The following is a 15,556-nucleotide window of genomic DNA, read 5'->3' as shown; positions in this document are numbered from 1 at the left end:
GGGAAGCACAGGTGTCACACACACAGCAATGAGAAGCACAGGTGTCACACAGGGAAATGGGAAGCACAGGTGTCACACACACTGGAAAATGGGAAGCACAGGTGTCACACACACAGCAATGGGAAGCTCAGGTGTCACACAGCAATGGGAAGCACGGGGGACACAGAAATGGGCAGCACACCTGTCCAGCACGGGCACACAGCAGCAGAGGCAGTTTCTCAGTTTCTGTGCCTTGTCCCACAGCCTGGGGCAGGGCTGGCCTGAGCACACCCTGGAGCATCCCTGCATGCCAAGGTCACAGCCCCAGCTGCCTCCCAGTGACCTCTGTGCCACAACTGCTGGGTCAAACAGCCCGAGGTGGGGCAGGATCTGCAGCAAGAGCCAGCCCCAGCCCTGTACAGATGTGTTCTCTCCATTTCCAGATTAACCTTTCAGAAATGTCAGCCAAACAACTGCTGCCTCTCTCGTACAACCTGGAATTTTTGGGCCTGTGACTAGAGCTTCAATTAACTCCTTCAGTGCTCCTGCTCACCTTCCAGCCCTCTCCCAGGAAATTCCAGCTCCAGGGCCCTTTCTTCTGCTGCTATTTTGATGCCCTGCACGTTGTGACCTCTCTCTCCTGCTGCACCACTCAGGATGGAGGAGTCAAAGGGCACTGCTGAAACAGGAGTGCTTGCAGGTGTGTTCAAAAGGGAGGAGCAGAACATTCCTAACCTGTGCTAGCTGGGCTGCAGCAAGAGCAGGGCAGGGTGGGATCAGCCTCCCTCCCATGAGATATCCATAAACAACAGAGTGTGCTGCACCACATTGCACAGGAATGCTCCTGCTCTCTTCCCAGAGCTCACCTCTCCTGGCATTCCCAGAAAACCCTGCTGCTCCTGCCATGGGCTGGCCCGGGCACCCAAGAGTGACCCAGTGTTCCAGCTGTGGGCACACTGCCCCTCTGGCAGCACGTTCATCCAGAGCTCTCCTGTTCATTCAGTGTGTACAGAGCTCCTGGAAATCCAGGATGGGCTGGATGCCATGGGAGTCACCCAGAGCAAACAGAGAGAAGGGACAGGCAAGGCAGGAGGGGCAGAGGGGATCAGGGGGTGCCTGAGCTGGGCTGGAGGTATGGGAAGAGGATTAGGGAATCATCTCTGCACTTTTGCACTCTGGAGGAGCAGAAAGAGTGGCCAGAGGGAGTCCCCTGCCCTGCCCAGGTGCCACCTGCCCCGTGCAGGGGCTGCGGGAAGGGGCTGCAGGCCCTGGGCTGCACAGAATTCACATCTGCTCTTAGAGGGTGGCTGGACAGCTCTCCTGGATCATTTTCAGATGGGGTTTCAAGGACCTTGTGAAGGTATCTCTGCCCATGGCAGGGATTGGAGCCAGATGAGCTTTAAGGTCTCTTCTAACCCAACCCCTGCTGTGATTCTGAGCCCAGCACCTCGGGCCAGCTGAGGCTGTTGGCACAAACAAGGCCCACACTGAGTAAATCCCCCCCAGCTGCCCCAAGTGTCCAGCTGGGTGCCTTTGGTTGATTCCTTTGTTCTATGGATGATTTTGGGCTGGGTCAGTGGGAGGCACCCTCACCTCTGGGTTTTGCACACAGGAGAAACTGAACCCTGGCTCACCTTGCAGTGATGCCTACATGGGAAGGTGGAAACTGGGCTGGCCTTGGAGGGACATGGTTGTGACAACGACCCCGAGGGCAAGTTGGAGAGATGCCAATATTGGGGTGACAAACCCAGTGAGGAATGAAGGCTCAGTGGCATTTCTATACCCAGCATACACAGGTAAATACAATTACACACATTATAGAACCTCAGAATGGATTGGGCTGGAAGGGACCTTAAAACCCCCTCAGTGCAACCGCTGCCATGGGCAGTGACACCTCCCACTGTCCCAGGCTGCTCCAGCCCCAATGTCCAGCCGTGCCTTGGGCACTGCCAGGGATCCAGGGGCAGCCCCAGCTGCTCTGGGCACCCTGTGCCAGGGCCTGCCCACCCTGTCAGGGAACAATTCCTGATTCCCAATATCCCATCCATCCCTGCCCTCTGGCAGTGGAAGCCATTCCCTGTGTCCTGGCACTCCAGTTCTTGATGAAAAGTCCCTCCCTGGCTTCCTTGCAGCCCCTTCAGAGCCTGGCAGGTGCTGTGAGGTCTTCACACAACCTTCTCTGATCAATCCCAGCTCCCAGGGGAGGGGCTCCAGCCCAGAGCTGCTCCCAGAGCTCCATGTCCCGTATGTGGGGGCGCCAGGGCTGTATGCAGAGTCCCAGGTGGGGTTTCACATGGATACAGACACATCCACACATTGTCCACGGATCTGGTGGCAGCTGAACCTCTGCCTAGCAGGGACAGAGCCACTACCTCCCCATACCGTGGATGTTCATCTTTCCCCGGCACAATCCTTCCCTCCTCCTTTCCTCACTGAGCAAATGAGTTCACTTAATAAGAATCCATCTTTCTGCTGCCCAGATGGGCCGGCTGCAGATGGGATCTGCCCGTGCAGGAACCAGGGAAGGAGCCGGGGGGCTCAGCAGGGTGGGAATCCAGCTACAGCGAAACCCTCGGGCTCTGTGGGTAAACTGAGGCGAGACGCTGTCCTTGCTGCCCGCGGGAGAGCGATCCCGAAGGGCAGGGACGGCGAGAGGGCTCAGACACAGGGAGGAGTTCTCAAAGGGCTCTCCGACATCCTTCCCTCGGGAGAGCAGCGGCTCCGCTCCCGCCGCAGCCGAATCTGGTGAGGAAGAGGAGGCACGTTCGGATGTCTCTCGCCGCCCCCCCGTGCGCAGATCCAGAGCAGGGGCAAACACCCGCCGCGGTCTCCGCTGCCTCCCGAGGGGCTCCGAGCAGCGGTGCCCGGGGCGTGCGGGCGCGGCTGCGGCGGGAGCCGGGGAGGAGGAGGAGGAGGAGGGAGCGGGCCCAGTGCCCGCCGAGCCCGGCCGTCCCTCTCCGCCGCTTCCTTTAGGTGGCACCGCTCCTCCAGGAATGAGCGCCCGGCCCCGCGCAGCCCTGCCCGGGCCGCGGCCGCACCGCGGGGGCTCCGCCGCGCTCCGCACCGTCGGAGCGGCCCCTCCTCCCCTCGCCAGCCCGTGCCCGGCTCCCCCGTCCTCCCGCTCACTCCTCCAGCCAGTAAATCCGATCTAGGCTGATTCCTCTCACGTCAAACCACATGATCCCATAAAACATTCATCGCCTCTCCATCCCCGCTCGCTCGCCGCTCGCTCCCGGGATCCAGCGCAGCCGGCTCCGCTCCCCGCCGGGATCCGCCGCAGCCCCGGCCCCGTGCGTGCGGCGGGCGGGCGGGCGGAGCGAGCAGGAGGCAGCGAGGCAGGCGAGGCGAGGCGAGGCAGGGAGGGGGAGCCTCGCCTGGATGCTGACTCCAGCTCGGGGGCTGCTCATTCCCCCGATGAGCGAGGGCACCGGGAGCGCCCCCCCCTCCCCGTGCGCCGCCGCTCCCCGCTCGGGCTGAAGTTTGGCTCCGGGATCTGCCCCGCTTTCCCAAGGATTGTACCGCTGCCGCTCCACTTTGCGCCTCCAGACGTGCCTTCCCCGACCCCTAAGATGAAGAGGGCGATAGCTGAAGGTACGTGCGCCCCGGTGTCCGTCCGCCGCCGCGGCTCCCCCGGGCAGGGCACGGCGGCCGCGGCCCCAACTCCGCCCGGCGTCGGGAACTTCCCTCGCCGCAACTTTTCTCCCCCGTGGGGTCCTCGGGAGCGCCCAAGGTGCCATGAGGAGAAGCGGGGCCAGGAGAGGCGGCGGTGAGGGCGCGGGGGGAGCGGGAGCGCGGTGGCTGCGGGAGCGGAGCGGAGGAGAGGCCGGAGGGGGAGCGAGCCCCGGGCACGGCTCGGCTCCAGCCGCGAGCACGGCAGCGGCAGGGAACGAGGGCAGAGAGATGGTGGAAAGGGAGCAGCGGGCTAAGCCCCCTCCAGCCGCCGCCCAGCCTGCCTTGGCTCAGATCGGCCTTGGGGTGACCGGGCGAAGTTGGTGCCTCCGGGGGAAGCGCGTCCGCATCCCGCACCCCGCATCCCGCGGTGGAGGGGCCGGGACGGGCGGCAGAGGGGATGGGGCAGCCCGGCTTGCCTCGCTCGCAGCCCCGGCCCCGCTGCCCGAGCCCGTCCCGCTCGCGGAGCCGCCGCACGGGGAAGTTCCCGGGGGCTCCGCAGGGTTCTGGGGTGCGGCGGGGGCTCCCCGCAGAGCTCAGGGTCCCGCCGGCCGCTTTGTGCTCGGAGCCAGAGGCTGGGAAGGGCTGGGATGCGGGGCTGGACCCCCTTTCCTTTCGCCAGGAGACAGGCACGGAGCTCGCAGCCTGGCACGGCCGGACTCTGCCCGAACCTTTCCCATGCTCTTCAGCGATAACCTTCGCTTCCCGGCCCCGTGTGCGGGCTGGGGCTGGGCAGGGCTGGCACAGGGGCCGGGGCTGCGGCACCTCCCGGAGCTCCCCGGTCCCGCCGTGCTGTGGCCGCTTGCGCGGGCTCCGGAGGCACCGGGAAGCTGCCCCAGTTTGGAGGGACACGGTGCCGGGCTCAGCCCGCTGGAGCAGCAGCGTGTGCCGCCCAGGTGTGCTCGCTGGGAGCCAGCCCAGGTTTGCAGTTTGAACGGGAGGGATCAGCCCATGGTGGAGCTCCCGGGCTGGCCGGGGGAGGTTCGGGCGTGCGGAGCCTCTGCCCGCTCTGACTCTGCTCTGTGCCGTCTCCAGCTTCGCTTCCCGTTCCCGTCAGCGACACAGATATCATTCTCTTTCCCTTTCTATTTTGGAGGGCACTCTGGCTGATTTATTTGTGACGATCAAAGGACACATCCGAGCTGTGATCCATCCCGCACACTGCCTCCTCGAGAGGCTTTGTGTCGATGTGAAACGCGAAATGGCCAATTTATTGCTGTTTGGGGAACACCTCGGGAGCGGGCTCGGCTCTGGCAGCTTCGCCCCGGCCCAGAGGGGATGCTGAGAGCGGAGCCTCCATTTGCCGGGGCTGCCGTGGGTGTGAGTCCGGGGCTCGGTGCCTGCTCGGCCGGTGCGGGCTGTGCCCGGAGCTCGGTACTAGGCTGTGCCCGGAGCTCGGTGCTCCCTCGGCCAGTGCCAGGCTGTGCCCGGGGCTCGGTGCCCGCTGTGCCGGTGCGGGCTGTGCCCGGGGCTCGGTGCCTGCTCGGCCTGTGCCAGGCTGTGCCCGGGGCTCTCTGTCAGAGCCGGGCAGGGCTGGGTGTGCCCGATCCCCTCGCTCCATCCCCGCTGCTGCAGCGCTGCTCTCCCCACGCACCCACACTCGCGGCTGCCGCCAGCACCGTGTGGAACAACACAGGGGATAATGAAATATAAAAACTGTGTTACAACGGCTTTATTTATAGAACAAGGCTTGGAGGAGTTCGGGGTTGAATTATTTGCTTTTTTGCTGCAGTTTATGAATTGCTCCTGTGAGAGGCTGCCTTGCTGGCAGGTTTGGCTGGAAAGTCCTCACGAACCTGGGGGATTCTGTTTAGCTGAGTGTCCATCCTGCTGGATCTGGACTACATTTCCCACTGTGGGCTGCCAGGATGCTTCAAGTGCCTTGTAAGCCAGAAATAGCCACCAGGGGCAGTTGGACAGGCAGAGCTTTCCCTGTTCTCAGCACTTGCTGCCTTATTAACACGATTCATTTTTACTGAAAACGGGCTTTCTATGCTTATTCTTTTTTTTTTCTTTAACCCGAATACAAACCCCTGTAATATGAGAACCTACATCAACATCACCCATGGGAGAGCAGCTCTTTTTTTTCTTCTTGAGAGAAGACACCATTCATTGCATTATTCTGTATTTCCTTTCTTTATAATGTAAATTTTTTATCACGGGCCCGCTGCATTTTCTGGGCTTTGTCCCCCGTTTCCCAGCTGGTGGCACAGAGCTCAGACCTGTATTCCATGGGCCCATCAAGGGCTGTGTTTGGAGAGGTTTTCTAGGGAGGAATGTGCTTCAAGAGGAATTTTAGGGCAGAAAGGTGGAGGTGCTGTTGCACCACTCGGAGCCTGGGTGTTGAACCGGTGCAGACATCGCTGTTCCCTGCTGGATCTGGGATGTTTTCCCAGACAAAGCTGGGCCAGAGGAGGAGTTAATGAGAAGCAGTGAGAAGTGTGGAGGGCTGTGGGCAGCACGTGAATTCCCTCAATGCTCAGGAGCTCCAGGCTGGGCTGGGAAAACCTCCCGGGAGCCTGGTGTGTCCATAAAGGAGTGAAAGGAGAGGGAGTGGCTGCTGGGAAGGAGCAAGGGGACATTTGGCACACAGCATCTCTCTCTGCTCTGCCCTGCTCCCTGCCCTGCTATGCAAGGGCAGGACAGTGGCTGTGGCTCCATCCACTCTTCCTGTGGAGCTGGAAGCTGGCAAGGGCCACGGGGATGCCCAACTGAGATCCCACATTCCCTGTGCCTGCTGCCACAGGCCCTGGATAATCTTCTTCTGACCCCATCAATGACTTGGGCCTCAGCTTTCCAAAGGAACAACCAGAATCCAGCAGCACAGATGGGAATTTTCCACCTTTCATCTCAGAAGCAGCAAGGAGCCTGTGAGCTGGGGGCAGGGCAGGGGAAGATGCTCTGAGGCTGCTGCACTCCTGCACACACAGCCTTGATCAGCTCTGCAGAGCCCACCCAGCCCTGCACAGCTCTGCCCAGCCCTGCACAGCCCTGATGCCTGAGGGCAATAGGCCTTCCCTTCCCTTCCCTTCCCTTCCCTTCCCTTCCCTTCCCTTCCCTTCCCTTCCCTTCCCTTCCCTTCCCTTCCCTTCCCTTCCCTTCCCTTCCCTTCCCTTCCCTTCCCTTCCCTTCCCTTCCCTTCCCTTCCCTTCCCTTCCCTTCCCTTCCCTTCCCTTCCCTTCCACCAGAATTCACCTGCAGGGCCCAGGGAGGAGCTGCTCCCTCCAGGCTCAGGTGTTTGTTTGTCCTCTTCCCCTTGGATTTGCAATGCTCTCTGCTGCTGTCACCTTCAGTGAGACACATCTCCGAGTGCCAGGCACCTCTTTGGATGTTCCTCAAGAGATTTTTCTCTTTCTGCAGGAGGCACAGCCCCCGGGGAACAAGGAGCACCCACCCTGCAGCACTGCACAGGGGCTGGCACAGGCAGCATCTCAGCCTGGGGCCTGCCAGGGCTGGGACTGAGATTCTGGGAGTGCTTATCCCTCCCGGCAGTTTCTGGGAGGGCCTGTCCCTCCTGGCCATGTGGGCAGCTCTGTGATGTGTCCCAGACCAGCTGGAGCTGTTTGGGATTTGTGATGAAAAGGGTGTCAGGGCTCTCCCATCACAGCGCTGTGGGAGGGAGCAGTGAGGCTGCTGAGACACAAATTCCACCTTCTCCTCCCCTTTCCTGCTGTGGCTGCAACTCCTGGAGGTTTCCAGAGGCTGAGGGAAAAGGGGACAATTGTACTGAAAAGTCTTAATCAGCTGAAAGAGGCTGAGGGTGGATCCTGCTGTGCTCACGCAGAGGTGCTGAGGGAATTCGTGCAGAGTTTGCTCAAATGTGCAAACTCACCCCAGCCTGAGCTGTGTGTGCCTGGCACTGCTGGGACACAGGGAATGGGCTCTGGGGGGGCTGCTCACCCTCTGTGGGGTGTTCAGAGGGGTGTGGGGGCTCAGGGCAGGTGACAGGCTGGTTCCCTTGGGCTGGGGACAGCTCTTGGCCAGGCCCTGCCTGTGGGCAGGGCACAGCTGTGAGTTGGGACAGACAGACAGAGCACAGCTGTGGTGTGGGACTGGCAGGCACAGCTGTGGTGTGGGACAGGAGAGCACAGCTGTGGTGTGGCACAGGCAGGGCACAGCTGTGGTTGGCACAGAAGAGCAGAGCTGTGGTGTGGCACAGACAGAGCACATCTCATGGTGTGGCACAGGCAGGGTACAGCTGTGGTGTGGCACAGGCAGGGCACAGCTGTGGTGTGGGACAGACAGAGCACATCTGTGGTGTGGCAGCTCTGTGGGACAGACAGAGCACATCTGTGGTGTGGGACAGACAGACAGAGCACAGCTGTGGTGTGGGACAGACAGAGCACATCTGTGGTGTGGCAGCTCTGTGGCACAGACAGAGCACATCTGTGGTGTGGGACAGACAGACAGAGCACAGCTGTGGTGTGCGACAGGAGAGCACATCTGTGGTGTGGCACAGCCCCTGCCCTGCCTGCTTTGCTCTGGAAGTTCTCCTGGAAGGCCTCTGGAGTCTGCTCTTGTTTCTGCCCTCCTGGTACCCTTGCCCAGGTCACTGAGCCTTTCTGTGATGTACTCTTAGCTCGTCCAGCCCTGTCCTCACAGAGTGATGCTGAGTTCTGTCCCAGGGGACCCAGGGGATGCTAAACTGAGCCCAGAGCTGAGTGTGGAGCTGAGCAGCCTCTGGTCACCTCCTCAGCAGTGCCACAGTGGCAGTGACAGACTGATGATGCCCTGAGGGCTGCTGCTGCATCCACAGCAGGTTTTTGTGTCTGGGCTGGCCCACCTTCCTCCCACCCTTCACTCTGCAGATTTCACAGCATTTATTGTCCCTCTCCTGGAACCAGGAGATCAGCAGAGCACTTGAGTTTTATTTGGAATCCTCCCTGGTTGTCAAGGAAAGCAGAAACACTCCACAAGCACATGCAAAGCATCCAGGAGACTGGAAACAAAGCAACACAAACACTCCAGTGCTGGGGGTTTGTAGTTCAGTTTCTGGAGAGCTCAGCAGTTTGAGGCATCACCCTGATGGCTCTCAAGGAGCAGTGCTGGCTCCTGTCTGCAGGGCTCAGGCAAGCCAGGCTCACAATGTCTGCTTTCATGAAATCATGGGATATTTTGGATGTTATAATCTGGATACACCTGGAGGGATCTAAAGAACCTCTTGCTCAAAGCACAGCTGGTTTCACAGCCAGATCTGGCTGCTCAGGGGCTTGGATGTCTTCCCAAGGATGGAGATGCCCTGTGCCCTTCCACAGCCTGGGTGGCAGCCCAAGCCCTTTGTCACCTGGCCTAGGGACACCTCCCTGTCCCTTTGGTGGCCTGGGGATGCCTGGCTCTGTCCCTGGCTCTGTCCCTGTTCTGTCCCTGGCTGGGGCAGGAGTGATGGGGAACTTTGTGCTGGCTCCCTGTGAGGTCAGAGCAGGTGCTGGGGAGGTATCAAAGAGGGGTAAAAGCAGAGATGACAGCCAGGTGCCATGGCAGGGACACTCAGGACGGCAGCAGGGACACTCAGAGTGGCAGCAGGGACACTCAGGATGGCAGCGGGGACAATCAGGATGGCAGTGGGACACTCAGGGTTGCAGTGGGACACTCAGGATGGCGGCAGGGACACTCAAGGTTGCAGTGGGACACCCAGGGTGGCAACAGGGACACTCAGGGTGACAATGGGACACTCAGGGTGGCAGTGGGACACTCAAGGTGGCAATGGGACACCCAGGGTGGCAGCAGACCCTTGCAGACGTTGTCCTGTGCCCATGTTTGCTGTGTGGCTGCTCCTGGAGGAGCCCCTGGCCTGGTTCCAGCCCCCCAGGCTGCTGTCCCTCATCAATGGTAATTACACACAGCTCCCCTGGGGCTCTGCAGCCCTCAGATGCCCCCTGTGCTGCCACCCTGCAGGGACAGGGACCTCTCTGGGGACACAAGGAGCTGGCCAGACCCCAGAGCCCTGCAGGTGCTGGGGGAGGCTCCAGAATGGGGCCATTGCACCCCAGCTCAGCTCTGTGGGGTCTGTCCAGGCTTTGGAAAGCCCTAGTGATGGAGTCTTGCTGGCCTTGCCCAGTACAGGAGCTGATGGAAAAGCCTCTCCTGATGTCTGACCTGAAGCTCCCAGGCTTGGAGCAGCTCTTGGCTGTGGCTCCTTGCACTGTCACCTGGCACACCAAGGTGTGCTTTGCTCTGCCATTCTTTCAGCTGCCCTGGAAATCTCCCTTCACCTTCTCTCTGCCCAGCCCAACCATCATAATTCCCTCTGCCTGACCCTGCAGGACATACTGGGACCTATATGAGGAATTAGGAATTGTTCCCTGGCAGGGTGGGCAGGCCCTGGCAGAGCTGTGGCTGCCCCTGGATCCCTGGCAGTGCCCAAGGCCAGGCTGGACATTGGGGCTTTGAGCAGCCTGGGACAAGGGCTGGACATCACCTCCTTCTTCCTTCCAGGAGCTGCACCCTGAGAGCCTCCAAACCCTTTTGGTGCTTGTTGGCTGGAGCTGACTCCCAGGAACCTCCTTGTCCAGCATTTCTGTCCTTGACCCATGCTCTGAGAGCCTTTAATGTCAGCTGTGCTCTGATCCCACCGCACCTGCAATTCCACAGGAGAGCAGAGGGATCCAGAGGGAGGGTCAGGGCCTGGATGGGAGTTTCCATCCCAGCTTTTCTCCTGCCTGGATGGAATTTCCAGCCCAGCCCAGCCCAGCTTTTCCCGGTCCCGCTGGAGCTGGCCCAGTTCCCTCCCTGGCTCCGGGAGCCCTGGTGCCTCTCCAGCGCTCTGTGCTTTGTTTTCTCTCTCCGTGCTGCACCTTCTGCTGGAAACAAAGGGATGTTTGCATTCCAGCGCGACGCTTCCCATTCCTCCCTGAGTGCAGGGGATAATTACAGTGCCTCGCACTAATTGATCCCTTATTAGTGCTAATTGTGATTTACGTGGTGCTTTAGGAAGGGTCATTTCTGTGGCAGGAGTGATGCTCTAATGTCACACTTGTGATGTGTCACCTCATCTCCCGTGAGCTGCTCGTGGGGGAAGCGGGCTCACTTTTATTTTTTTGTTAAAAACCAATCTTTTGCAAGAACCATCTGGCTGCTAAATTCTCCTCCCGGAGCTGTGCGGTTTGCAGGGAGTTCATTTGCGTCTTTAGCTACTAAAGAGGAAGTAAAAGTGACTGATTAGTCTGAGACTGGGACCGTTCACATCAAAGTGACAGATTTTGCGAGCTGGATTTGGGGAAGTGTTTAAAACTGGTGTGTTTTCATTAAATTTTGAAGTCTGTGGGCAGAAGTGCGCTCTGGGCGCTGCAGCTCAGGCTCAGCCCTGCACCCTGGGTTCTCCTGTCACTGTGAATTGTGGGGCTGCTCAAATTTCCCTCTGCTTGTTTGATGACTTTAAATATTGATTTTAATTGTGCCTCTTTCTTAAGGCTGTGAGTGATGGTGGGAGCCATGAACAATGATCCCTGAGCACAACACAGCCACGTGCTCTGGGAGTGGGGAGCTCAGCCTGGCTCTCAGCACAGGGGAGAGAGAAAGGAAAATCCTGTGGAACCCCCCAATTCAGCTTTCCCTGCTCCCATGGGGGTTTGCAGGGATGTGCCAGGAGCTGCTGGCCAGGCTGGGCTCTCCAAAGCCCTTTGGGGGTGCTGGGGTAAGGCTGGCAGGGCTCCACACTCTCCTCTGTGCAGAGGGGTTGTTGGAAAGCCTCAGAGCAAATCCAGAGTTTGGGAATGTGGGATTTGTCTGTGCAGAGAGAAATGGGCAGTGGGAGCCAGCAGGACCTGTGGGACTTGCGCTGCAAGGATCTGGAGGGACAGGACACAGGAATGGCTCCAAACTGAGGGAGGGTGAGTCTAGAGTGGATATCAGGGGAGATGTTTCCCTGCTCAGAGTGCCCAGAGCAGCTGGGGCTGCCCCAGATCCCTGGCAGTGCCCAAGGCCAGGCTGGGCATTGGGGCTGGGAGCAGCCTGGGACAGTGGGAGGTGTCCCTGCCATGGCTGGGGTGGCACTGGATGGGCTTTAAGGTCCCTTCCAACCCAGCCATTCTGGGGTTGCACATCCCTGGGGCACTGGCATGTTTTCAGAGCAGTGGGAGCTGTGCTGTCCCTCTCCCCGTGCCCAGGCTCCTTCCCAAGCACGGATCCTGATGGATCTGGCCCTGATCAATGCTCTGTGGCCGTGCAAACACGGTTAGCATTGGCTTTACACTAGAGGGCTGTCTGTCCCTTTCCCTTTGAGAGCAGCCCTTGTGCCGGGATCTCAGTTTGATCCCGGGGTGGGGAGGCTGCAGGCTGGGGTGTGGGCTCAGCTCTGCTCTCTGTGCTGCTCTGCCCGGGCCCTCTGGAGCTGTTTCTGGTCAAGTGGAGCTCTCTGTCTCTGCAGCCTGTCCAGAAGCAGCAGTTTCCACACAGGATTCCTTCCCATCCTGTTCTTCCAGGCCCCTTTTGCTGTCAGCAGTGGGGCACTCTGTAGCACAGGGGTGCTCTGGGTTCCCAGGAGTGTGGTGGCATCTCCTGCCTCTGCCCTGGTGAGGATCTGCAGCCCTGAACATCTGCACACCCAGCTTGGGCTGACAGACAGGAATTGCTCTGGAAATGGCTCTGGGGGCTGGAGGAGCCTTCAGTGTCCCAGGGCTGAAAGAGATTTGGTGTGGGAATCCACAAAATCAGAGGGTTTTGGGAAAGTTGCAAAAGGCAGGCTTCAGAGACAGCAGAACTGTGACTGGAGCTGAGCAGCAGCCATGAGATAGATCAGCAGAAAAAATTATTTAAACTGTAGAAAAGCAAAGACAAATAGAACAATGGTCTGTGTATTAATGCTTGTCTAGAAGAACTCCCTAAGCTACAGAAAAGTTTATCTAGTGAGATATTAGGAAGTTTGAAGCTTAATAATGGAGCTCTGTGCATTGTGTTTTAAGGCTCACAAGCAGGTGTTGTATTGGAAATAAACAAGCATTGTTTAACCAAAGGTACGTCTGCTTGTAGTGGTTGGACAGAACTACTGTCAATGTGCTTTTGCTTTGTATGATTGGTCAAAAATCTTATAAAGTGAGTTGTAACATTAAATTCTTTGTCTGCTGCTTAAGATGTGAGCTGGTGGCATCTTCCCATTGTCATCACCATGGAATGAGACTGATGCTGGAGAATAAAACAGCTCAAGACACATTCCCAGCAGTCCTGTCCTGTTTGTGATTTGTAAATTTCCCCCTACCAGTGCCATTTGGCAGCTCCTGTGTCATTATAGGACACAAAATAAAACGATGTGGACACACAACTCTCCAAGGTAGAAAAGAGTGGGTTTAATTTCTGACTCCAACATTTATAGTTTTCCAAGAGTGACAGTGGATTGGAGGGTGACAGTGCCACCTCTCCAGTGACACTGGTCAAACCAACAGTCCATCAACTTTCTCCTCCTCCATAAAAGAATGCAAAACAATGAGTTATTTACATAAAGTGTGTGAGAAAGTTCACTACAAGAATGTCAACATCAGAAGGCTTAGAAAATCTTAAAAAACCAGGGTGACACTCAAGTGCAGAGGGTGGTTCTCTGGCACAAGTTGGTTTAGGAGCTCCAGGCACTCCTCTCCCTCCCTCAGTTTGTCCCTGATGTGTCCTGAGGGGTGAGTGATGGTGGTGCTGAGGTTTGAGGGGTGTCACTGACCCCAGGGATGATGGTGGGACACTGCTGGCTGTGGGGACAGGTGTTGGGCTCTGGGAGGGGCTGGGGGTGGTGCTGGCCCAGGATTGTGTCCAGTCCCTGTCCCCTTCTCTGCCAGCCAGGGAGAGACATTTGTTCCAGTGGCACCATAAATGACCCCGAGCTGCCTTGGGGAGCCTTTCCCTGCCCATGGTGTTTCATGGGAAATGCTTTGCTTTCTCTGTGTTTATTTTTGGCTTTCCTAGAGTTTCTCAAGGCTTACAGGTAATCCTGAGCTTTGGGGTGGCCAGCTGGGCTGCAGAGACAGAGTCTGCCTGAGAACACCAGGTTTGCCATTTCCTGGGGAGCCTGGGTGTGCTGGGAGCTTGGAAAAGTTTAACCTGGGGACACCTGGGGCAGGTGCAGAGTGCTTTGCATGGAGACACAGCTGGGCCAGGGGAATGTCCCTGCCCATGGCAGGGGTAGCACTGGATGAGCTTTAAGGTCCCTCCCAAGCCAAACCATTCCAGGAGTCTGTGATCCTGTTTTTATAGTCACGAGGATCCCCCAGCCCAGTCTGTGCCTGCTCCAGCCCTGTTCCCTCCCAGCTTCAGGTGTCACCCAAGGGAGCTTCTGGGTGCTGAGCTGTGGTTTCCTGGTTTCACCTGCATTTCTGGGCGTTCTAACCTGCATTTCTGGGTGTTCTAACCTGCATTTCTGAGTTCTAACCTGCATTTCTGTGTTCCAACCTGCTCCTCTCCTCCTGAAATCAAGGCCTCAGCATGGCCCATGTGAGCCCATGACTCCCTTGCTGTGACATTTGTGTCCAGCCCTGCTCCTGAAGCCCCCCCTGAGGCTGGGGTGGGAGCCCTGCTGTGACAGCCCCCAAAGCTCTGTGGGATGTCTGGGTGTGTCCCACCCCTCTGCAGGTGTGGGATGTGAGCATTGGGGCTGTGCTGGCCCTGGGTCACCCTGTGGGACAGGGACAGGGCCAGCCCTGCTGTGCAGACCATGGTTTAGTGGCAGAGGGGCCAGCAACCCCCCAGCACCTCCCCTTTGTGTGCCAGAGCATGAGGCCCTCCTGATAATCCCTGCCAGCTCATCCCAGCCTGTGTGCCTGCTGAGGAGGGGACACCAGGCTCTGAGTGCCCCTGCTTGGGGTGAATGTCCCCAGGAGTGACCTGGTGCCCCGTGGCACTGCAGGGACAGTGAAGCAGCTGCTCTAAACCAGAAGCTAAAATGCCCTGGGAGCCCTCCCTGCTCAGGGCTGGTGTTTGCTGTGCTCTGTAACCCAGAGAGATCCAGAGTGAAAGGTGTGAGCCCAGCACTTGGCATGGGCACAGAGAGGATGATATTGGTATCACCAATATTGCAGACCAATATTGCTGCTGAACCAAATAGCAGCAACTGTGGTGTCTCACCCCACAGACACTTTTGGCTGGTGGGTGTGTGTGTTTCACTCACAGACACTTTTGGCTGGTGGGTGTGTGGTGTTTCACCCCACAGACACTTTTGGCTGGTGGGTATGTGGTGTTTCACCCCACAGACACTTTTGGCTGGTGGGTGTGTGGTGTTTCACCCACAGACACTTTTGGCTGGTGGGTGTGTGGTGTTTCACCCCAGAGACACTTTGGGCTGGCTGGGTGCTGCACTGGGCCTGTGGGGACAAGGCCAGGCCTGCAGGAGCTCTGGTGCTGCTGGGATGGAGCTTCCCCCCATAACAGGGGCTGCTCCTCAGGTTTCCTTCTGTGGAGAAGTTTTAAGGGGATGGTGAAGGAAAGGAGTCGGTTCTGCTGGAGGGTTTGGATGCAGAGCTTTATTCTGGCCCACAGGCCTCTGAATGCAGCACCAGCTCCAACAGAACTCCCTGAGCCCGTGGTTGCTGCTCCTTTAACCCCGGGGAGAGGGGCAGGGAAAGGGCAGGGAGCCACCAACCAGGGACAGGAGGGGAGGGACAAAGGGACAAAGGACACCTGGATGGCCCAGTGCCCCCCCGGGGTAGAAGGCATCCTTTGGATCTGCCAATCACTCGAGGCCCTTCTGGAATGCCAGGATTGACAGACAGTGCTGGGAGGGGAAGGGAGAGGTGACTGACACACCTGGGAGGGAATCTTAAGGGAGAGACCTCGGGCTCTGATGTAAACCCTGAAATCACACTGCAATGGGAAGGGATGGTGGAACCAGGGCTCTAATGGCACAGGAATTGTCACCATGCTGGGAACCAGAACCTTCTGGGTGTGCAGAGAGGACAAAGAGTGAGCAGGGATTGCCAGGGCACCCACAGCTCCT

The 15,556-nt window shown here is 58.5% G+C and overlaps 1 protein-coding gene across 2 annotated transcripts in view; it reads left to right on the top strand.

Annotated features, from left to right (window-relative positions):
• Positions 1 to 2,544: 2,544 nt before the first annotated feature.
• The window catches only part of RTN4R (reticulon 4 receptor), an 87,552-nt gene continuing 74,540 nt past the window's right edge, over positions 2,545 to 15,556 (top strand). Inside the window, exon 1 of one of the 2 annotated variants that reach the window (XM_074554124.1) lies at positions 2,545 to 3,570. In XM_074554124.1, the coding sequence (XP_074410225.1) occupies positions 3,549 to 3,570 (22 nt within the window). In that variant the 5' untranslated portion in view covers positions 2,545 to 3,548. Of the gene's footprint in view, positions 3,571 to 3,699; positions 3,746 to 15,556 lie in introns of those variants that run through there. The other variant, XM_074554123.1, reaches the window with a different exon arrangement.

The sequence above is a fragment of the Zonotrichia albicollis genome, chromosome 18 (assembly GCF_047830755.1).
Source record: "Zonotrichia albicollis isolate bZonAlb1 chromosome 18, bZonAlb1.hap1, whole genome shotgun sequence".
NCBI classification, from domain to species: Eukaryota; Metazoa; Chordata; class Aves; order Passeriformes; family Passerellidae; genus Zonotrichia; species Zonotrichia albicollis.
This window is presented reverse-complemented; position numbering and strand designations above follow the sequence as displayed.